At 43.9% G+C, this 24,609-nt stretch overlaps 1 protein-coding gene across 1 annotated transcript in view; it reads left to right on the top strand.

Annotated features, from left to right (window-relative positions):
* LOC128639724 (probable E3 ubiquitin-protein ligase HERC4) overlaps positions 1 to 24,609 on the top strand; it is a 346,975-nt gene that overhangs the window by 70,674 nt on the left and 251,692 nt on the right. The window contains exon 4 of the mRNA XM_053691838.1: positions 2,064 to 2,140. Within this exon, the coding sequence (XP_053547813.1) occupies positions 2,064 to 2,140 (77 nt within the window). The remainder of the gene's footprint in view (positions 1 to 2,063; positions 2,141 to 24,609) is intronic.

Below are 24,609 nucleotides of genomic sequence, written 5' to 3' on the forward strand. Positions count from 1 at the left end.
GTGGACTGGACACACCATTGGAGAAAGTAATTTATCAGGTAAGCATAAATTCTGTTTTCTCCAAGAAGGATTGGAGAAGGGTTTATCGCCAAGTTCCCTAAAGGGTCAGATCTCTGCCTTGTCTATTTTGTTACACAAGCATCTGGCAGATGTCCCATATGTTCAGTCTTTTTGTCAGGCTTTGGTTAGAATCAGGCCTGTGTTTAAACCAATTGCTCCTCCATGAAGTTTGAATTTAGTTCTAAAAGTTCTTCAAGGGGCTCCGTTTGAGCCTATGCATTCCATAGATATTAAGTTATCTTGGAAAGTTTTGTTTCTTGTTGCCATTTCTTCAGCTCGGAGAGTGTCTGTCTGAGCTTTCGGCATTGCAATATAATTCTCCTTACCTTATTTTTCATTAGGATAAGGTGGTTTTACGTACTAAACTTGGTTTTCTTCCTAAGGTTGTATCTGACAGGAACATTAATCAGGAGATTATTGTTCCTTCGTTTTTCCTAATCCTTCTCAAAAGGAACGTCTTTTGCATAATTCGGACGTGGTCCGTGCTTTTGAAGTTTTATTTGCAAGCGACTAAGGACTTTCGTCAATCGTCTTCTTTGTTTATCGTTTTCTCTGGGAAACGTAAGGGTCAGAAAGCTGCGGATACCTCTTTTTAGCTGAGGAGTATTATCCGTTTTGCTTATGAGACTACTGGACAGCAGCCTCCTGAGAGAATTACGGCTCATTCCACTAGGGCGGTTGCTTTCTCATGGGCATTCAAAAATGAAGCTTCTGTAGAACAGATTTGCAAGGCTGCAACTTGGTCCTCTCTTCATACTTTTTCTAATTTTTACAAATTTAATACTTTTGCCTCTGCTGCGGCTGTTTTTGGGAGGAAGGTTCTTCAAGCAGTGGTGCCTTCCGTTTAGGTTTCCTGTCTTGTCCCTCCCTTATCATCCGTGTACTCTAGCTTTGGTATTGTATCCCACAAGTAAGGATGCAATCTGTGGACTCATCGTGTCTTTAAAAAGAAAAGAAAATTTATGCTCACCCTGTTCTCTGAGACAGGTTATTAATTTTTTGTAAACTTCAGACACCTCTGCACCTTGGCTTTTCCTTTCTCTTCCTAACTTCGGTCGAATGACTGGAGTGGGAGGGAAGGGAAGAGCTATATATACAGCTCTGCTGTGGTGCTCTTTGCCTCCTCCTGCTGACCAGGAGGCGTAATCCCACAAGTAAGGATGAAATCCGTGGACTCATCGTGTCTAAAAGGAAACACATTTATCAGGTAAGCATACATTTTCTTTTTCTCCCGGAGCTCGAGAAGGATCCGACTGTTTAGAGCCGCTGCTTGGACACGCCCACCCTAAATTCTATTTTTAACTTTAATTGTTTGGTCTCATTGGTGAGTGCTACTAGAGTGAGGCAAGATAAACCAGAATTCAAGCTTTCTGAAGTTTCTATATCTTACCTCCATTTGCTAAGAGTAGTACTCACTTAGCTTTCATCCATTAGATTTTGATTCACTGCTTTTTATATAGAAAAGGCATCTGACAGGGGAAAGAGGGATATATATCACATGAAGAAGGGGATTTGGGTGTCTGTCAGTTCCTCATAAAGGGGAATGACTCCTTGTTTGTGTTACTTGGTGAACAAGAAATGGATATTTCGATAAGTATGTTTGTAACTTGTGTGTTCAGTAGCTAGGTTAGAAAGGCTATTTATTTGTTGCAGTGGTCTTTGTCTTGCATTGGTGCTAATGCCTAATGCAAATGGAATGAGGCTTGTGTATACAAAAAATTTCATGTGATAACTATAACTGGACATAAGTTACTCTTGTTAAGAGTAGCAACACAAACAGAATACAGATGCAAATGAAGTAAGGAAAGCATGCATTTCTCTTCGCCAGAACTTGTCTAATTTTGTAGCTGAAGTAGAAAAATAAATCTAAAAGATAAGCAATCTAACTATGTTGTATGTAGTATGCCATTGATTTCTCAGGTATAAATTTATGTTTTCAACATTTAAATGTCAGTATTGTTGTCGATGCACTGAAATTAATATGCCTTTGTTTTCTTCCCTAGAAATATAAAGAGTTTATCTGAAATACAGATTGTCCAGGTTGCTTGTGGCTATCACCATTCTCTTGCACTTTCTAAAGGTAACTACATACATACATACATACATGTTTTATGGTGTCTATATTGTGCAACATAGAGTTAAGTGTTTGTTTCTGTCATGCCTTCAGATTATTTGTGGTTTCTTTCCAATGGTATGGAGAATCCACAATTCCATTTATTACTGTTAAGAAATTCACCACCTGGCCACTGGGAAGAGGCAAAGGCACCCCAAACAGAGCTTAAGAATCTGCCCACTACCCATACTCCCCAGTCATTCTTTGCCTCTGTAACTAGGAGGAGGTGAAGATGAAGATGGTGCTCTGAAGAAATGTAGTCCTTTTATGGGTAGTTTCCCTTTCAAGACAGGGCTGGAGTTTGTGCTGTGTCCATGTAAACCTCTTAGTAAGAGTATTGGTAGCTGTTTAATATTGCAGGGAACTTCTCTGTCCTCTTTTTAACAATGTATGCCAACACCCCCACCTGGCAACCAGTGTTGAGTTTACACTGCTTTCCTTTCTACCTCAGGTCCCTGTCAGATGTCTGGATGAAGCTGTCAGACCTGGAAGAGCTGTGGCTAAAGTCCTCTGAGGGGAAGTCCCTTTCTTTCATGTAATTGGCAAGAGTCCATGAGCTAGTGACGTATGGGGTATACAATCCTACCAGGAGGGGCAAAGTTTCCCAAACCTCAAAATGCCTATAAATACATCCCTCACCACACCCACAATTCAGTTTTACAAACTTTGCCTCCTATGGAGGTGGTGAAGTAAGTTTGTGCTAAGATTTCTACGTTGATATGCGCTTCTCAGCATTGTTGAAGCCCGATTCCTCTCAGAGTACAGCGAATGTCAGAGGGACGTGAAGGGAGTATCACTTATTGAATACGATGATTTCCCTAACGGGGGTCTATTTCGTAAGTTCTCTGTTATTGGTCGTAGAGATTCATCTCCTACCTCCCTTTTCAGATCGACGATATACTCTCAATTTACCATTACCTCTGCTGATATCTGTTTCAGTACTGGTTTGGCTATCTGCTATATTTGGATGGGTGTCTTTTGGTAAGTATATTTCTTTCATGTAATAAGCAAGAGTCCATGAGCTAGTGACGTATGGGATATACATTCCTACCAGGAGGGGCAAAGTTTCCCAAACCTCAAAATGCCTATAAATACACCCCTCACCACACCCACAAATCAGTTTTACAAACTTTGCCTCCTGTGGAGGTGGTGAAGTAAGTTTGTGCTAGATTCTACGTTGATATGCGCTCCGCAGCAGGTTGGAGCCCGGTTTTCCTCTCAGCGTGCAGTGAATGTCAGAGGGATGTGAAGAGAGTATTGCCTATTTGAATTCAATGATCTCCTTCTACGGGGTCTATTTCATAGGTTCTCTGTTATCGGTCGTAGAGATTCATCTCTTACCTCCCTTTTCAGATCGACGATATACTCTTATATATACCATTACCTCTACTGATTCTCGTTTCAGTACTGGTTTGGCTTTCTACTACATGTAGATGAGTGTCCTGGGGTAAGTAAGTCTTATTTTTGTGACACTCTAAGCTATGGTTGGGCACTTTTATATAAAGTTCTAAATATTTGTGTTTAAACATTTATTTGCCTTGATTCAGGATGTTCAATATTCCTTATTTCAGACAGTCAGTTTCATTATTTGGGATAATGCATTTGAATAATCAATTTTCTTACCTTAAAATTTGACTTTTTTCCCTGTGGGCTGTTAGGCTCGCGGGGGCTGAAAATGCTTCATTTTATTGCGTCATTCTTGGCGCTGACTTTTTTGGCGCAAAAAAAATTTTCTTTGTTATTTCCGGCGTCATACTTGTCGCCGGAAGTTGCGTCATTTTTGACGTTTTTGCGCCAAAAATGTTGGCGTTACCGGATGTGGCGTCATTTTTGACGCTAAAAGCATTTAGGCGCCAAATAATGTGGGCGTCTTTTTTGGCGCCAAAAAATATGGGCGTCATTATTGTCTCCACATTATTTAAGTCTCATTGTTTATTTGCTTCTGGTTACTAGAAGCTTGTTCACTGGCATTTTTTCCCATTCCTGAAACTGTCATTTAAGGAATTTGATCAATTTTGCTTTATATGTTGTTTTTTCTTTTACATATTGCAAGATGTCTCAGATTAATCCTGAATCAGAAGATACTTCAGGAAAATCGCTGCCTGATGCTGGATCTACCAAAGTTAAGTGTATTTGCTGTAAACTTGTGGTATCTGTTCCTCCAGCTGTTGTTTGTACTGAATGTCAAACTTGTTAATGCAGATAATATTTCCTTTAGTAATGTTACATTACCTGTTGCTGTTCAGTCAACATCTAATACTCAGAGTGTTCCTGATAACATAAGAGATTTTGTTTCTAAATCCATTAAGAAGGCTATGTCTGTTATTCCTCCTTCTAGTAAACGTAAAAGGTCTTTTAAAACTTCTCATTTTTCAGATGAATTTTTAAATGAACATCATCATTCTGATAATGATTCCTCTGGTTCAGAGGATTCTGTTTCAGAGGTTGATGCTGATAAATCTTCATATTTATTTAAAATGGATCATTTCCAGGGAATGGAATAATTTGGGTAATTCTTTTACTCCTTCTAAACGTTTTAAGCAATTATATCCTGTGCCATCTGACAGATTAGAGTTTTGGGACAAAATCCCTAAGGTTGATGGGGCTATCTCTTCTCTTGCTAAACGTACTACTATTCCTACGGCAGATAGTACTTCCTTTAAGGATCCTTTAGATAGGAAAATTGAATCCTTTCTAAGAAAAGCTTACTTATGTTCAGGTAATCTTCTTAGACCTGCTATATCTTTAGCGGATGTTGCTGCAGCTTCAACTTTTTGGTTGGAAGCTTTAGCGCAGCAAGTAACAGATCATAATTCTCATAGCATTGTTAATCTTCTTCAACATGCTAATAATTTTATTTGTGATGCCATCTTTGATATCATTAGGGTTGATGTCAGGTATATGTCTCTAGCTAATTTAGCTAGAAGAGCTTTATGGCTTAAAACTTGGAATGCTGATATGTCTTCCAAGTCAACTTTGCTTTCCCTTTCTTTCCAGGGTAATAAATTATTTGGTTCACAGTTGGATTCCATTATTTCAACTGTTGTTGGGGGGAAAGGAACTTTTTTACCACAGGATAAAAAATCTAAAGGTAAATTTAGGTCTACTAATCGTTTTCGTTCCTTTCGTCACAATAAGGAACAAAAGCCTGATCCTTCCCCTACAGGAGCGGTATCAGTTTGGAAACCATCTCCAGTCTGGAATAAATCCAAGCCTTTTAGAAAGCCAAAGCCAGCTCCCAAGTCAACATGAAGGTGCGGCCCTCATTCCAGCCCAGCTGGTAGGGGGCAGATTACGATTGTTCAAAGAAATTTGGATCAATTCGATTCACAACCTTTGGATTCAGAACATTGTTTCACAAGGGTACAGAATAGGCTTCAAGATAAGGCCTCCTGCAAGAAGATTTTTTCTTTCCCGTGTCCCAGTAAATCCAGTGAAGGCTCAAGCATTTCTGAAATGTGTTTCAGATCTAGAGTTAGCTGGAGTAATTGTGCCAGTTCCAGTTTTGGAACAGGGGCTGGGGTTTTACTCAAATCTCTTCATTGTACCAAAGAAGGAGAATTCCTTCAGACCAGTTCTGGATTTAAAAATATTGAATCATTATGTAAGGATACCAACATTCAAAATGGTAACTATAAGGACTATTCTGCCTTTTGTTCAGCAAGGGCATTATATGTCCACAATAGATTTACAGGATGCATATCTGCATATTCCTATTCATCCAGATCACTATCAGTTTCTGAGATTCTCTTTCCTAGACAAGCATTACCAGTTTGTGGCTCTGCCGTTTGGCCTAGCAACAGCTCCAAGGATTTTTACAAAGGTTCTCGGTGCCCTTCTGTCTGTAATCAGAGAACAGGGTATTGTGGTATTTCCTTATTTGGACGATATCTTGGTACTTGCTCAGTCTTCACATTTAGCAGAATCTCATACGAATCGACTTGTATTGTTTCTTCAAGAACATGGTTGGAGGATCAATTTACCAAAAAGTTCATTGATTCCTCAGACAAGGGTAACCTTTTTTAGGTTTCCAGATAGATTCAGTGTCCATGACTCTGTCTCTGACAGACAAGAGACATCTAAAATTGATTTCAGCTTGTCGAAACCTTCAGTCTCAATCATTCCTTTCGGTAGCCTTATGCATGGAAATTCTAGGTCTTATGACTGCTGCATCGGACGCGATCCCCTTTGCTCGTTTTCACATGCGACCTCTTCAGCTCTGTATGCTGAACCAGTGGTGCAGGGATTATACAAAGATATCTCAATTAATATCTTTAAAACCGATTGTACGACACTCTCTGACGTGGTGGACAGACCACCATCGTTTAGTTCAGGGGGCTTCTTTTTTTGTTCCGACCTGGACTGTGATTTCAACAGATGCAAGTCTGACAGGTTGGGGAGCTGTTTGGGGGTCTCTGACAGCACAAGGGGTTTGGGAATCTCAGGAGGTGAGATTACCAATCAACATTTTGGAACTCCGTGCAATTTTCAGAGCTCTTCAGTCATGGCCTCATCTAAAGAGAGAGTCGATCATTTGTTTTCAGACGGACAATGTCACAACCGTGGCATATGTCAATCATCAAGGAGGGACTCACAGTCCTCTGGCTATGAAAGAAGTATCTCGAATACTGGTATGGGCGGAATCCAGCTCCTGTCTAATTTCTGCGGTTCATATACCAGGTATAGACAATTGGGAAGCGGATTATCTCAGTCGCCAAACGTTGCATCCGGGCGAATGGTCTCTTCACCCAGAGGTATTTCTTCAGATTGTTCAAATGTGGGGACTTCCAGAAATGGATCTGATGGCTTCTCATCTAAACAAGAAACTTCCCAGGTATCTGTCCAGATCCAGGGATCCTCAGGCGGAGGCAGTGGATGCATTGTCACTTCCTTGGAAATATCATCCTGCCTATATCTTTCCGCCTCTAGTTCTCCTTCCAAGAGGGATTTCCAAGTTTCTAAAGGAGTGCTCGTTTGTTCTGCTGGTGGCTCCAGCATGGCCTCACAGGTTTTGGTATGCGGATCTTGTCTGGATGGCCACTTGCCAACCGTGGACTCTTCCATTAAGACCAGACCTTCTATCGCAAGGTCCTTTTTTCCATCAGGATCTCAAATCCTTAAATTTGAAGGTATGGAGATTGAACGCTTGATTGTCAGTCATAGAGGTTTCTCTGACTCAGTAATTAATACTATGTTACAGGCTCGTAAATCTGTATCTAGGAAGATATATTATCGAGTCTGGAAGATTTACATTTCTTGGTGTTTTTCTCATCATTTTTCTTGGCATTCTTTTAGAATTCCTAGAATTTTACAGTTTCTTCAGGATGGTTTGGATAAAGGTTTGTCTGCAAGTTCCTTGAAAGGACAAATCTCTGCTCTTTCTGTTCTTTTCCACAGAAAGATTGCTAGTCTTCCTTGATATTCATTGTTTTGTACAGGCTTTGGTTCGTATAAAACCTGTTATTAAGTCAATTTCTCTTCCTTGGAGTTTGAATTTGGTTCTGGGGGCTCTTCAAGCTCCTCCGTTTGAACCTATGCATTTGCTGGACATTAAATTACTTTCTTGGAAAGTTTTGTTTCTTTTGGCCATCTCTTCTGCTAGAAGAGTTTCTGAATTATCTGCTCTTTCTTGTGAGTCTCCTTTTCTGATTTTTCATCAGGATAAGGCGGTGTTGCGAACTTCTTTTAAATTTTTACCTAAGGTTGTGAATTCTAACAACATTAGTAGAGAAATTGTGGTTCCTTCATTGTGTCCTAATCCTAAGAATTCTAAGGAAAGATCGTTGTATTCTTTGGATGTAGTTAGAGCTTTGAAATATTATGTTGAAGCTACTAAAAATTTCCGAAAGACTTCTAGTCTATTTGTTATCTTTTCCGGTTCTAGGAAAGGTCAGAAGGCCTCTGCCATTTCTTTGGCGTCTTGGTTAAAGTCTTTGATTCATCATGCTTATGTCGAGTCGGGTAAAACTCCGCCTCAAAGGATTACAGCTCATTCTACTAGGTCAGTTTCTACTTCCTGGGCGTTTAGGAATGAAGCTTCGGTTGATCAGATTTGCAAAGCAGCAACTTGGTCTTCTTTGAATACTTTTACTAAATTCTACCATTTTGATGTGTTTTCTTCTTCTGAAGCAGTTTTTGATAGAAAAGTACTTCAGGCAGCTGTTTCAGTTTAATTCTTCTGCTTATCATTTCAGTTTTTTTCATTATAAGATTTAAACTTTGTTTTGGGTGTGGATTATTTTCAGTGGAATTGGCTGTCTTTATTTTATCCCTCCCTCTCTAGTGACTCTTGCGTGGAAGATCCACATCTTGGGTAGTCATTATCCCATACGTCACTAGCTCATGGACTCTTGCTAATTACATGAAAGAAAACATAATTTATGTAAGAACTTACCTGATAAATTCATTTCTTTCATATTAGCAAGAGTCCATGAGGCCCACCCTTTTTGTGGTGGTTATGATTTTTTTGTATAAAGCACAATTATTCCAATTCCTTATTTTTTTATGCTTTCGCACTTTTTTCTTATCACCCCACTTCTTGGCTATGCGTTAAACTGATTTGTGGGTGTGGTGAGGGGTGTATTTATAGGCATTTTGAGGTTTGGGAAACTTTGCTCCTCCTGGTAGGAATGTATATCCCATACGTCACTAGCTCATGGACTCTTGCTAATATGAAAGAAATGAATTTATCAGGTAAGTTCTTACATAAATTATGTTTTTTATTTCTTAAGACACCTCAGCTATGGTTTGTCACTTTATGCATTTATATAAAGTTCTAAATATATGTATTGTACTTATATTTGCCATGAGTCAGGTTCATGTATTTCCTTCTGCAGACTGTCCGTTTCATATTTGGGGAATATAAACATTTTTTTCTTACCTGGGGTTTAGTCTTTTTTTCAATTGACTACTTCTTGCAAATTGCGGGCCAGCGGGTTCGTCAAATGCTAAACTTTATTGCGTCATTCTTGACGCCGAAGCCTTACACACGGTTGCGTCATTAGTGACGCGAGTGTGTCATTTCCAGTTATTATTGGCGCCAAAAAAGTTTCCAGTTACGTTGTGCGTCATACTTGGCGCCAAACTTTTTCATTTACTATTTCAATACGCCATTGATGTTTGCCTTTAGCCTTTTTCTTTATCAGAGGGCTATGCTATTTGCATTTTTTTCCCATTCCTGAAACTGTCATATAAGGAAATTGATAATTTTGCTTTATATGTTGTTTTTTCTTTTACATTTTGCAAGATGACTCAATCTGATCCTCCCTCAGAAGTTTCTGCTGGAACATTGCTGCCTGACATCGGTTCTACCAAAGCTAAGTGCATTTGTTGTACGATTGTGGAAATTATTTCGCCGAATGTCATTTGTAATAGTTGTCATAATAAACTTTTACATGCAGATAGTGTGTCCATCAGTAATAGTACATTGCCAGTTGCAGCTCCTTCAACTTCTAATGTACATGATATACCTATGAATTTTAAAGAATTTCTTACTGATTCTATTCAGAAGGCTTTGTCTGCATTTCCACCTTCTAATAAACGTAAAAGCTCTTTCTTTTGCATGATGTACCGAGTCCACGGATTCATCCTAACTTGTGGGATATTGTCCTTCCTGACAGGAAGTAGCAAAGAGAGCACCACAGCAGAGCTGTCTATATAGCTCTCCCCTTAACTCCACCCCCCAGTCATTCTCTTTGCTGGCTCTAAGCAGGAAGGGTAAAGAGAAGAGGTGTTAAACTGTTTTTATTTTATCTTCAATCAAGAGTTTATTATTTTAAATGGTACCGGTGTTGTACTATTTACTCTCAGGCAGGATATAGATGAAGATTTCTGCCTGGAGGATGATGATCTTAGCATTTGTAACTAAGGTCCATTGCTGTTCCCACATGAGCTGAGCAGTACAGGAAAACTTCAGTGTGAGGAACGATTTCTTGCTATACAGCAATGAGGTATGTTCATTCATTTTTTCTGCAGAGACTGTGTTAACTCAGAAAGGCTGACAGTATCCCCATTAGGGGAAGGGTAAGCAGTAATCCTAGTTTAATAAGGGGCATTACTAGCTTACATAATGGGCTAATTTCATGGGCACTCAGTTTGATGTTATATTTGCAAACGTTTGTGTGTCTGGGAGTAAAATGTTTTTTTTATTTTATGATGGGACATCTGTTGAGGGTTCATTTGGCTTATTTAAGGGTTTTTAGAACACACATAGTCTATAAACAGGGCTTTATGGATTTGGTTTAGGCCCCAGCAACATCGAGTGAGATGGGCGGGGCCTATTTTCACGCCTCAGTTGCGCATCTAGTTATACAGACAGGCAGCAAGCAGCATCTCCAGAGGTCCTGGTAGTCTCCTGGAGCCTAAATGAAGCTTTATCCTCATATTTTCGTCCCCTAAGGGCAGGTAGGCGCCACAGCAGAGTTGTAGCAAGGTGCTGACAGGGTTTTTTCTCTTATAAGGTGTATCCAGTCCACGGATCATCCATTACTTGTGGGATATTCTCCTTCCCAACAGGAAGTTGCAAGAGGATCACCCACAGCAGAGCTGCTATATAGCTCCTCCCCCAACTGCCATATCCAGTCATTCTCTTGCAACTCTCAACAAGCATGGAGGTAGTAAGAGGAAAGTGGTGAAATGTAGCTGTTATCTTGCTTCAATCAAAAGTTTGTTATTTTTTTTTTTTAAAGTTTTATTTATAACCAATAAAGGGTACAAGGTTACAAGTTATATCTGCAGCCCATCTCGCAGGGTGAGCAAATAAGGCAAATAAAACGATACAGGTAGCTTATTATAACATACATGAAGCTTTGAGGACTTTCAATAAGGCAGCCATTGTCCTGTTAGATATGGGTTTGTACCACTATATTGGGGTTTTTAACATTTTTAACAAATGAACAAACGAACATATAACAGGGGGGGTTGTGGGGGGGACAGGGGAGAGGGAAGGGTAGAATGATAAGGGAGAAGGGGAACACAGCAAGTATATGCAATCCTATAAGTTACTTTTCTGCTTGTCTCTCAGGATAATTCATGTTATGACAGATTAACATTAGTGCAACAATAGGTCAGTGATGGTATTCATATGGTATATCAATTTTTGCACACGGGAGATATTAGAAGAGAAGTGTTTGTACTTCAGGAGGTTAGATGTTGACAGAATAAAATAACATTCCAAAATTTCCAAATATTAAAAGCACATAGCTCATAAGCACGCACCTTAAGAAAATATATCTTCTGCAATATAACATGCATTTGTGTCGTTCTCAGACAACAAAATAAAATAGGTTTCCCGGATAAACTATGTGGGGTCCAGGGGAGCAGGGGGGACTGTAATAAAAGCAACTGAGGAGACTGCAGGTACATAGTAAGGAAACTTGGCAAATTGGCCGATTATTTTTTGGAGAATGTAGGTCCGGCGCTTATATTTAATACAGGGGCAGGGGTTAAACTCACATCTGTGGTAATAGCAAAATAAAAGTCAAGCCCAGTGGTTGTTGTGGTTAGGATATGGGAGCATATTATCATGTAACTATGACAGGCGTTCTACACATGGAGGCGGTAGTATGAGCCTCACGTACTATGTTGTTACATTGAGCATTGCATCAGACCCACATTCCCCCATTACTATAAGCTGAAAAATGACCCAGACTAAAATAGGAATAAAGATTCTAAATAGGATGCAAGACATGTCACAACTCTATGTTTAACTGGAAGTTATAAACGAACATTTGACCACATTTTATGCTCATTCAGGGGGGGGCTACATACAGTTCGGTATATTGTCCAAGTACGGAATGCAGCTGTTATTTAATGTCCTGTAGTCCGACGCAACCTAAAGGTGTTAGTTCAGTATAGTAGTACTCAGTATACATGCACTGCAGCATAAGAATTAATCATAATATCCCCTTCTCAGCGAGATGGCAAAGGTGAATAAACTGTTGAACTATAACCCTCACATAATCCAGAGTCTCATAGTGAATGAAATCAGAGTTTTTCAGCAAGAGACTCAAGATTTGCAGCATGTGAAATACGCCCATGTAAAATGGACAGTCCTGCACGAGTCAGAGGTAATGCCCTAGCCGACTCCACTTTTCGTACAACTGTACCAGAAGCCAGATTTGCCAAGTAGATACTGATTGAGCTTGTCCCAATACTTGGTGTTGATGATCTGATGACATATAAAACAAGATCCCCTCGCCCTCACTATTTTGCTAGCGGTATTGTAGGCTAGATTTTCCCTGTTGCTTGATCTCAAACCTGCGTCCGGATCTGTAGTAGATGTCAGGGAAGGCTTTAAGGGTAACAGCATATCTGGCTCTGGGTCCCGCCGTGACCCTATATCGGAATCTGGTAGATGCAGGTAAGAGGAAGTCGCTCCGGCCCTTATTGTTATTGCGGTCTCTTTCGACTGAGGTGGGACTTGATCGTTGGAGCTGCTATTGGCCTCCCATACGATGTGAGCAGAGTTGATACTTTGTAAAGCAGAGCCCCCTTGACTGGTGTCGGGCTGCTTCAGCTGAAGAGGTTGATCCGCCGATTGCACCATTGCGCACAAATCAGCGCACGCAGAAAGGAGCCGATCCAGGCGAGGTACAAATATGGCCCACAGCTCAGTTAAAATAGCGGTGGTGGCATCCAATCTAACAGTGGTGGCCCCATCCATCATGTCAGGTGAGGGATAAGTGGTAACAAGTAGTAGATAACAAGTAGTAGTAGAACTTTGTACAGCGTGGTGGCGGACTCGGCCCCACAGTGCCAGACGGCCTTTTCGGTCCTAAATTGCTCCACGGCAGCCAAGGGATGTTTTTCCTTGATCCAGAAGAGTTCCCGGGCACAGGTATTGCCAAGGGAGATAAGGATGGCACAATATATGACCACTTTTTGCCATGAGCTATACAGAGCCTCAGCAATCCATGGCCATCTTAGAATGCCGCTCACCGGAAGTCCCAAGTTTGTTATTTTTAAATGGTACCGGAGTTGTACTATTTTGTCCCAGGCAGAAAAATAGAAGAATCTGCCTGTGATTTCTATGATCTTAGCAGGTTGTAACTAAGATCCATTGCTGTTCTCACACACGACTGAAGAGAGAGGTAACTTCAGCGGGGGAATGGCGTGCAGGTTATCCTGCTATGAGGTATGTGCAGTTAAGATTTTTTCTAGATGATGTGAATGCTAGAAAATGCTGCTGATACCAAATTTATGTAAGGTAAGCCTGAATACAGTGTTTTAATAGCTCTGGTATCATATACTCTTTTATATTTACAATATAAAACATTTGCTGGCATGTTTAAACGTTTTTATATATACTTTGGTGATAAAACTTTATTGGGGCCTAGTTTTTTCCACATGGCTGGCTTAAATTTGCCTAGAAACAGTTTCCTGAGGCTTTCCACTGTGTTACTATGAGTGGGAGGGGCCTAATTTAGCGCTTTTTTGCGCAGTAACTTTTACAGACTGAGACATCCAGCTTCCTCCAGGAGTCCCCTGAATGCTATAGGACATCTCTAAAGGGCTCTTAGGCTTTCCAAAATCGTTTGTTGGGGAAGGTAGGTGTTACAGAAGCATTAGTTATTTTGTTGTGAAGAGCTTATTTCCCAGCAGCAATGCCTGAACCAGCAAGCCAGCGCCTAAGAAGGGCTCCAAGAAAACCGTAACAAGTATCATTTCATAAAGAGTTAACTCTTTTTTTTTCAGCTTTTAGAAAATATTGTCTAATCACCTCTGGAGCCAGACTGCTAATTGATAAGATGAACTTGTAAACTTGTTATCTTAAGTACTGTAATCCTATTGTGGCCTGTCAAAGGACAGTGCTCTCTATCTAAATGTGTGATGGGGGATTTTGTGCTTCCCCCCCTCTCCCCCTGGGAGTGCCCTGTGTGCATGTAACCTTAATAAAAAGCAGGCTGGGCATCCCAGTCCTGAGTTCTTGTTTGACCCTCAATCGCAGCGTTGACTCGTTTTTGTGGGCAGAAGGGTATCCTAGCGGTACTGCAGCTAAGGGAGATTATTCTATATTTGCGAGACTCATATAGAATACTATGGAAAGCAGCTTCTCCCCTCTTTAGCAATAGGGATCCAGGCTACTAAGCGGTCCATCTCTCAGCGAGACTAAGGGTAACCGTAACATTTGGCGGCAGCGGCGGGATTTTCCTGGATTTCCTAGGAGAGGTACAGAACGGATGGAGAGCGCTTACGAAGAATTGAAGCGTACAACCCAAAAGGATTTACTTGAAAGCAGAGGGGGGTACGCCAGCAACCGGCCGAGGAGAGAGCTGATCGCAGAATTGACCGAACTGGATCAGAGCTTCACAATGGCGGAAACACCGACCACGATTAGTGACGAAAAAACCAGGATTGTTCGGGAAAGGCTCTCATTATACGGGCCGAACCCCTCCATGGAATTGGTACAGCAGTTGATGGCAGAGGCGGACGAGGATATACGAGAGACTCGAGCCCACGAACTCAACCTAGCGAATGCACACCGCAATGCTGAAGCCCCGCAGGTAATCATCCCTGTCGAAAATGCTGGGAGGCCCAAGATACCCTATGCGGCATTTCGACCCTTCCTAGAGAGCGAGACAGGGATTGATGAATATTTGGCGGACTTCGAAAGGCAATGTGCCCTGCACCAGATTCCCAACAGAGAGTGGCCCACGATATTGTCTGGGAAACTATCCGGGCGAGCCCTGGAAGCCTTTCGTACTCTGGGTGCTGAGGAAGTGACACAGTATGAGCTAGTTAAGGAGACACTGTTGCGACGGTACGCTGTAACTCCGGACACGTATCGCCGACAGTTTCGGGGCACGAAAAAGAAGCCTAACGATACCCATATGGAATGGGCGCACCGAATGCGGAGAGCGGCAAATCACTGGCTGAGCGGAAGTAAAGCGGTGACTGGGGAGGAAATTTTACAATTGTTTCTCTTAGAACATTTTTATAATGGCATGGAACAGCAAGGGAAGGAATGGCTGCGAGACAGGCGGCCTTCTACCTTAGAAGAAGCAGCCAAATTGGCCGATGAACATTATGACTCCCGTCTTCACGAACCCATGAACTACCGAGCTCCAGCACGGGTCGAACCCAGAGAGGTTTACCGTGCACCCCCTCGTACTGAATTCCGAGCCCCGGTGCCCACAAGGCCCGTCCGACACTCAGGACCACCCAATAACAGCTCTGAGCGTCCCAGACCGACTTGCCACCGATGCAAGCAACCAGGGCATTTCATGGCTAGCTGCCCCCTTAATACGCACCAGACACCCAGGAATTACAATTACCCCTCTGGGTCCTATCGTCCGGCCCGGGCCCTCTGTGTTAACCAAGAGGCCCCTATGGAGGGATATGTGGGGCCGCTTTACGAGGCAGACCCTGTATATGCTGCCTCAGATAACCGCCAGCACCATCGGCAGAGGGTATGGCTCGAGGGGCGATCTACCGAGGGATTGCGAGACACAGGGGCTACTATCACGCTGGTACAGAGTCATTTGGTGCCAGAGCACAAGCGATCCGGACAGACTGTGGCCGTTAGAGTGGCGGGGGGGGGGGGATGTGTACAAAATTCCAACAGCTAAAGTGCATCTTGATTGGGGAGCGGGAAAGGGGGGCTGTGAACGTGGGCCTAATGGATAATTTACCTGCCGAAGTACTACTGGGCAACGATTTGGGCCCCATGACTTCTGCCTATGCTCCAGTATGCAACAACGAGGCGGACCCAGTGACTACACGGGCCCAAGCCCGGACGGAGCGAGAGCTCTCACCAGTGCGGGAGACACAGGTAAGACCTACCCCGACCTTGCCTGACAGGTTAGGCCCCATACCCTGGGACACCCCAGATGCTTTCGAGGCAGAGTCTAAGACTGACCCGACCTTACAAAAGTACCGGGAACGAGCAGAGACCGGAGGGGGCGGGGCAGATAACGAAACATTCTTATGGGAAAAAGGGAAACTATACCGCTGGACAGAGAAAAGGGGACAGCGTAGGCGACAGCTGGTAGTGCCCCACAAATACCGTCAAGAAATCCTCAAAATAGGCCACGACATCCCCTTAGCAGGCCACCTAGCCGTTACCCGTACCCTACACCGCATTACTCACACGTTCTTTTGGCCAGGGGTGCACGCTGACGTTAGAACTTACTGTAACACCTGCGATGTGTGTCAACGAGTAGGAAGGCGAGGCGATCACCCTAAAGCCCAGCTAGTAAATATGCCCATTGTAGAGGAACCCTTCAGCCGGGTTGCTATTGACCTAGTGGGACCACTGGCTACCCCTAGTCCCTCCGGTAAGCGATACATTCTTACCGTAGTGGACTACGCTACCAGGTACCCAGAGGCTGTCGCCCTATCCAACATACAAGCGGATACGGTAGCGAATGCACTAGTACAGGTGTTCTCCCGGGTAGGATTTCCAAAAGAAATCCTATCCGACCGAGGCACCCAATTTACGGCTGAATTGACCCAACAACTCTGGCAGGTTTGCAAAATTAAGTCCCTCCTGAGCTCCCCATACCACCCCCAGACGAACGGGCTGTGTGAGAGGTTCAATGGGACCCTCAAGCAAATGCTCAAGACGTTCACTCAGGAATACCGAGACTGGGAACGCTTCCTGCCGCACCTCCTATTTGCTTATCGGGAGGTGCCCCAGGAAACGACAGGGTTCTCTCCCTTCGAGTTGCTCTACGGAAGAAAGGTACGGGGACCCCTAAACCTGATCCGGGAGCACTGGGAGGGAGAGATGGAGGCTGACGGTGTCCCCATTGTGCCATACGTGCTGGAACTCAGGGACCGAATGGAGCAATTAGCCAAATCCGTGCGGGCTAATCTCCAGTTGGCCCAGAGAAGACAGAAAGTATGGTACGATCGGGGGGCCCGAAAGAGAATCTTCACCATAGGACAAAAGGTGTTAGTACTTAAGCCGGTGAAGACAGACAAATTGCAGGCGTCCTGGCAGGGTCCCTACCAGATCGTAGAGAAAAGGGGAGACACCACTTATGTGATAGCTAGCTGCCACGACAACAATCTTAGAAAGACATTCCATGTAAACATGCTCAAGGAATATTTTGAGCGGCCAGAGAACGTGACGGCCGTATGTTGTTCCCCTCAGGAAGACCCCGACAGTTTACCCATTCCAGACCTATTAGAAAAGAGCATCCCCACAGGTATAGTGGCGCAGGTTCAGATAGGGGACCGACTTAGCCCCACTGAAAGGGAGCAGCTCAACCAACTCCTCCAGTCTAAACACCTCACCTTCTCCCCGAAGCCAGGGTACACTACTTTAACCACCCACCAGGTAGATACTCCGGGACAAGCTCCCTTGCGCCAGGCTCCGTACCGAATCCCCGAAGCAGTTAGGACAGGAATGAAGAAGGAGATCGATGAGATGCTCCAGCTCAGGGTAATTGAGCCCTCCGATAGTCCCTGGGCCTCCCCAGTTGTCTTGGTGCCCAAGAAAGATGGGACCACCCGGTTCTGCGTAGACTATCGGAGGCTCAATGAAAATACCGTGACGGACGCTTACCCTATGCCCAGGGTAGACGAGCTACTCGATCGTATAGCCAGGGGAAATTACCTGACCACTATTGACCTCTGCAAAGGTTACTGGCAGATTCCCCTGGCCCCGGAGGATATCCCCAAGTCGGCATTCGTCACCCCATTCGGCTTATATCAGTTTAGGGTAATGCCGTTTGGGATGAAGAATGCCCCAGCTACATTCCAGCGCTTGGTGGATAGGCTCCTGGATGGCTTCCAGAGTTTTGCTTGCGCCTACCTGGACGACATAGCGATCCACAGTGAGTCCTGGGAGGACCACTTAGCTCATGTGGGAATGGTTCTGGATCAGATCCGGGCTGCTGGCCTGACTCTGAAGCCAGAAAAATGCCACTTTGGGATGGCCGAGGTACAGTACCTGGGTCACCGGGTGGGGTGTGGAAAGCAGCGACCAGAGCCGGCCAAAATAGAAGCTGTCGCCAATTGGCCCACCCCCATCACTAAGACTCAGGTCCTAGCCTTCCTGGGCACGGCAGGGTACTATAGACGGTTCGTACCAGACTACAGCACACTTGCCAAACCCCTGACTGACTTGACCAAGAAGAACTTACCTCGACAGGTCCTGTGGTCTCCCCACTGTGAAACGGCTTTCCAGGCTCTCAAAAATGCTCTAATTAACGCTCCTGTCTTGGCGGCCCCAGCCCTTAACAAACGTTTTATCGTCCATACAGATGCTTCCATGTTCGGGCTGGGAGCCGTCCTCATCCAAGTAGGCGAAGATGGAGGGGAGCATCCAGTTGCCTACATCAGCCGGAAGCTCCTGCCCCGCGAAGTCAGCTATGCAGCGGTCGAAAAGGAGTGTTTGGCTTTGGTGTGGGCATTAAAGAAATTGACTCCCTATTTATATGGTCAGGAGTTCACTCTGGTCACCGACCATAACCCGTTGGTGTGGCTGAACCGGGTCTCTGGAGATAACGGCAGGCTATTACGTTGGAGCTTATCGTTGCAACCCTTCAATTTCACCATTACTTACAGACCTGGGAAACAGAATGGCAACGCCGACGGGTTGTCCAGACAAACCGACCTCAGCCCCGCATAATCAGCGGTCTGGACAGCCTTAGTCTGCCCCGAAAAGGGGTCAGACCGTGTCTGCCAGAGTGTTCCACAGAAAGGGAGCACTGTTACAGAAGCATTAGTTATTTTGTTGTGAAGAGCTTATTTCCCAGCAGCAATGCCTGAACCAGCAAGCCAGCGCCTAAGAAGGGCTCCAAGAAAACCGTAACAAGTATCATTTCATAAAGAGTTAACTCTTTTTTTTTCAGCTTTTAGAAAATATTGTCTAATCACCTCTGGAGCCAGACTGCTAATTGATAAGATGAACTTGTAAACTTGTTATCTTAAGTACTGTAATCCTATTGTGGCCTGTCAAAGGACAGTGCTCTCTATCTAAATGTGTGATGGGGGATTTTGTGCTTCCCCCCCTCTCCCCCTGGGAGTGCCCTGTGTGCATGTAACCTTAATAAAAAGCAGGCTGGGCATCCCAGTCCTGAGTTCTTGTTTGACCCTCAATCGCAGCGTTGACTCGTTTTTGTGGGCAGAAGGGTATCCTAGCGGTACTGCAGCTAAGGGAGATTATTCTATATTTGCGAGACTCATATAGAATACTATGGAAAGCAGCTTCTCCCCTCTTTAGCAATAGGGATCCAGGCTACTAAGCGGTCCATCTCTCAGCGAGACTAAGGGTAACCGTAACAGTAGGCCCACAGCAAGGCTGTGGCAGTTTGGTGTGGCTGTTAAAAAAACGTCTATCGTTTTTTTGATCCATTTTTTGAACTAAGGGGTTAATCATCCATTTGCAAGTGGGTGCAATGCTCTGTTATATATGAAATAAAGAAGAAGGCGCCACCATAGTGCCTGGTCAGTGGAAAATACAGGCCCCCAAATAGCAAGTTAGGCTGGTACTTACAAGCTCCCAGACACTTGAGAAGTGTCACAAACGCCTTCTGGAACCTTAAGAGTCGTCCAGCTGACTCACACACTCGCATAGATCGATCAACTTCTTAGATAGAACTGGCTGTGTCTTTCTCCCCACAGGAGAAATGCTCTGTTAGCTTATTATACACACTGTAAAAATGTTGTTTGATTTACTGCCTTTTTTCACTGTTTTTCAAATTCTGACAAAATTTGTTTCTCTTAAAGGCACAGTACAGTTTCTTATATTTGCTTGTTAACTTGATTTAAAGTGTTTTCCAAGCTTGCTAGTCTCATTGCTAGTCTGTACAAACATGTCTGACATAGAGGAAACTCCTTGTTCATTATATTTAGAAGCCATGGTGGAACCCCCTCTTAGAATGTGTACCAAATGTACTGATTTCACTTTAAGCAATAAAGATCATATTCTGTCTTTAAAAAAATGTATCACCAGAGGAATCTGACGAGGGGGAAGTTATGCCGACTAACTCTCCCCACGTGTCAGATCCTTTGACTCCAGCTCAAGGGACTCGCACTCAAATGGCGCCAAGTACATCTAGGGCGCCCATAGCGTTTACTTTACAAGACATGGCGGCAGTCATGGATAATACACTGTCAGCGGTATTAGCCAGACTAACTGAATTTAGAGGAAAGCGAGAGAGCTCTGGAGTTAGACGAAATACAGAGCATACTGACGCTTTAAGAGCTATGTCTGATACTGCCTCACAATATGCAGAAGCTGAAGAAGGAGAGCTTCTTTCTGTGGGTGATGTTTCTGACTCAGGGAAGATGATGCAACCTGATTCTGATATCTCTACATTTAAATTTAAGCTTGAACACCTCCGCGTGTTACTCAGGGAGGTTTTAGCTGCTCTGAATGACTGTGATACAATTGCAGTGCCAGAGAAATTGTGTAGACTGGATAAATACTATGCAGTGCCAGTGTGCACTGATGTTTTTCCAATACCTAAAAGGTTTACAGAAATTATTACTAAGGAATGGGATAGACCAGGTGTGCCGTTCTCTCCCCCTCCTATTTTTAGAAAAATGTTTCCAATAGACGCCACCACACGGGACTTATGGCAGACAGTTCCTAAGGTGGAGGGAGCAGTTTCTACTCTAGCAAAGCGTACCACTATCCCTGTCGAGGACAGTTGTGCTTTCTTAGATCCAATGGATAAAAAGTTATAGGGTTACCTTAAGAAAATGTTTATTCAACAAGGTTTTATCCTACAGCCCCTTGCATGCATTGCTTCTGTCACTGCTGCTGCGGCGTTCTGGTTTGAGTCTCTGGAAGAGGCTTTACAGGTAGCGACTCCATTGGATGACATACTTGACAAGCTTAGAGCACTTAAGCTAGCCAATTCTTTTGTTTCTGATGCCATTGTTCATTTGACTAAACTAACGGCTAAGAATTCTGGTTTTGCTATCCAGGCGCGCAGAGCGCTATGGCTTAAATCATGGTCAGCTGACATTACTTCAAAGTCTAAGCTGCTTAACATTCCCTTCAAGGGGCAGACCCTATTCGGGCCTGGTTTGAATGAGATTATTGCGGATATCACTGGAGGAAAAGGTCATGCCCTTCCTCAGAATAGGTCCAAATCAAGGGCCAAACAGTCTAATTTTCGTGCCTTTCGAAACTTCAAGGCAAGTGCGGCATCAACTTCCTCTAATGCAAAACAAGAGGGAACTTTTGCTCAGTCCAAGACGGTCTGGAGACCTAACCAGACCTGGAACAAGAGTAAGCAGGCCAAAAAGCCTGCTGCTGCCTCTAAGACAGCATGAAGGAACGGCCCCCTATCCGGTAACTGATCTAGTAGAGGGCAGACTTTCGCTCTTCGCCCAGGCGTGGGCTAGAGATGTCTAGGATCCCTGGGCGTTGGAAATTATATCCCAGGGATATCTTCTGGACTTCAAGGTTTCCCCCCCAAAAGGGAGATTTCACCTTTCTCAATTATCTGCAAACCAGATAAAGAGAGAGGCATTCTTACACTGTGTACAAGACCTCCTAGTTATGGGAGTGATCCATCCAGTTCCAAAGGCGGGACAGGGATTTTACTCAAATCTGTTTGTGGTTCCCAAAAAAGAGGGAACCTTCAGACCAATTTTGGATCTAAAGATCTTAAACAAATTCCTCAGAGTTCCATCATTCAAGATGGAGAATATTCATACCATCCTACCTATGATCCAGGAGGGTCAATACATGACTACAGTGGATTTAAAGGATGCTTATCTTCACATTCCGATACACAAAGATCATCATCGGTTTCTCAGGTTTGCCTTCCTAGACAGGCATTACCAGTTTGTAGCTCTTCCCTTTGGGTTAGCTACAGCCCCAAGAATTTTTACGAAGGTTCTGGGGTCGCTTCTGGCGGTCCTAAGGCCGCGGGGCATAGCAGTGGCCCCTTATTTAGACGGCATCCTGATTCAGGCGTCAAACTTCCAAATTGCCAAGTCTCATACGGACATAGTGTTGGCATTTCTGAGGTCGCATGGTAGGAAGGTGAACGAGGAAAAGAGTTCTCTAGTCCCCCTCACATGAGTTTCCTTCCTAGGGACTCTGATAGATTTTGTAGAAATGAAAATTTACCTGACTGAGTCCAGGTTATCAAAACTTCTAAATTCCTGCCGTGTTCTTTATTCAATTCCGCGCCCTTCGGTGGCTCAGTGCATGGAAGTAATCGGCTTAATGGTAGCGGCAATGGACATAGTGCCGTTTGCACGACTACATCTCAGACCGCTGCAACTATGCATGCTCAGTCAGTGGAACGGGGATTACACAGATTTGTCCCCTCTACTAATCTGGATCAAGAGACCAGGGATTCTCTTCTCTGGTGGCTATCTCGGGTCCATCTGTCCAAAGGTATGACCTTTCGCAGGCCAGATTGGACAATTGTAACAACAGATGCCAGCCTTCTAGGTTGGGGTGCAGTCTGGAACTCCCTTAAGGCTCAGGGATCGTGGACTCAGGAGGAGACACTCCTTCCAATAAATATTCTGGAACTGAGAGCGATATTCAATGCTCTTCAGGCTTGGCCTCAGTTAGCAACTCTGAGGTACATCAGATTTCAGTCGGACAACCATCAAGGGGGAAGAAGAAGTTCCCTAGCGATGTTAGAAGTCTCAAAGATAATTCGCTGGGCAGAGACTCACTCTTGCCACCTATCAGCTATCCATATCCCAGGTGTAGAGAACTGGGAGGTGGTTTTTCTAAGTCGTCAGACTTTTCATCCGGAAGAGTGGGAACTCCATCCGGAGGTGTTTGCACAATTGATTCATCGTTGGGGCAAACCAGAACTGGATCTCATGGCGTCTCGCCAGAACGCCAAGCTTCTTTGTTACGGATGCAGGTCCAGGGATCCCAAGGCGACGCTGATAGATGCTCTAGCAGCGCCCTGGTCTTTCAACCTGGCTTATGTGTTTCCACCGTTTCCTCTGCTCCCTCGACTGATTGCCAAGGTCAAGCAGGAGAGAGCATCGGTGATTTTGATAGCACCTGCGTGGCCATGCAGCACCTGGTATACAGATCTGGTGGACATGTCATCCTTTCCACCATGGACTCTGCCTCTGAGACAGGACCTTCTACTTCAGGGTCCTTTCAACCATCCAAATCTAATTTCTCTGCTTCTGACTGCCTGGAGATTGAACGCTTGATTTTATCAAAGCGTGGCTTCTCAGAGTCAGTCATTGATACCTTAATACAGGCACGAAAGCCTGTCACCAGGAAAATTTACCATAAAATATGGCGTAAATATCTTTATTGGTGTGAATCCAAGGGTTACTCATGGAGTAAGGTCAGGATTCCCAGGATATTATCTTTTCTCCAAGATGGTTTGGAAAAAGGATTGTCAGCTAGTTCCTTAAAAGGACAGATTTCTGCTCTGTCTATTCTTTTGCACAAGCGTCTGGCAGATGTTCCAGACGTTCAGGCATTTTGTCAGGCTTTGGTTAGAATCAAGCCTGTGTTTAAACCTGCTGCTCCCCCATGGAGCTTAAATTTGGTTCTTAAGGTTCTTCAAGGAGTTCCGTTTGAACCTCTTCATTCCATAGAACTTTTATCTTGGAAAGTTCTTTTTTTGGTAGCTATTTCCTCGGCTCGTAGAGTTTCCGAGTTATCTGCTTTACAATGTGATTCTCCTTATCTGATCTTCCATACGGATAAGGTAGTCCTGCGTACCAAACCTGGGTTTTTACCTAAGGTGGTATCTAACAAGAATATCAATCAAGAGATTGTTGTTCCATCCTTGTGTCCTAATCCTTCTTCAAAGAAGGAACGTCTATTACACAATCTTGACGTGGTTCGTGCTTTAAAGTTTTACTTACAAGCTACTAAAGATTTTCGTCAAACATCTGCTTTGTTTGTTGTCTACTCTGGACAGAGGAGAGGTCAAAAGGCTTCGGCAACCTCTTTCTTTTTGGCTAAGAAGCATAATCCGCTTAGCCTATGAGACTGCTGGCCAGCAGCCTCCAGAAAGGATTACAGCTCATTCTACTAGAGCTGTGGCTTCCACATGGGCCTTTAAAAATGAGGCTTCTGTTGAACAGATTTGCAAGACAGCGACTTGGTCTTCGCTTCATACTTTTTCAAAATTCTACAAATTTGATACTTTTGCTTCTTCGGAGGCTATTTTTGGGAGAAAGGTTTTACAGGCAGTGGTACCTGCCTTGTCCCTCCCTTCATCCGTGTACTTTAGCTTTGGTATTGGTATCCCACAAGTAATGGATGATCCGTGGACTGGATACACCTTACAAGAGAAAACATAATTTATGCTTACCTGATAAATGTATTTCTCTTGTGGTGTATCCAGTCCACGGCCCGCCCTGTCATTTTAAGGCAGGTATTTTTTTATTTTAAACTACAGTCACCACTGCAACCTATGGTTTCTCCTTTCTCTGCTTGTTTTCAGTCGAATGACTGGATATGGCAGTTGGGGGAGGAGCTATATAGCAGCTCTGCTGTGGGTGATCCTCTTGCAACTTCCTGT

The sequence above is a fragment of the Bombina bombina genome, chromosome 9, assembly GCF_027579735.1.
Source record: "Bombina bombina isolate aBomBom1 chromosome 9, aBomBom1.pri, whole genome shotgun sequence".
Taxonomy (NCBI): domain Eukaryota; kingdom Metazoa; phylum Chordata; class Amphibia; order Anura; family Bombinatoridae; genus Bombina; species Bombina bombina.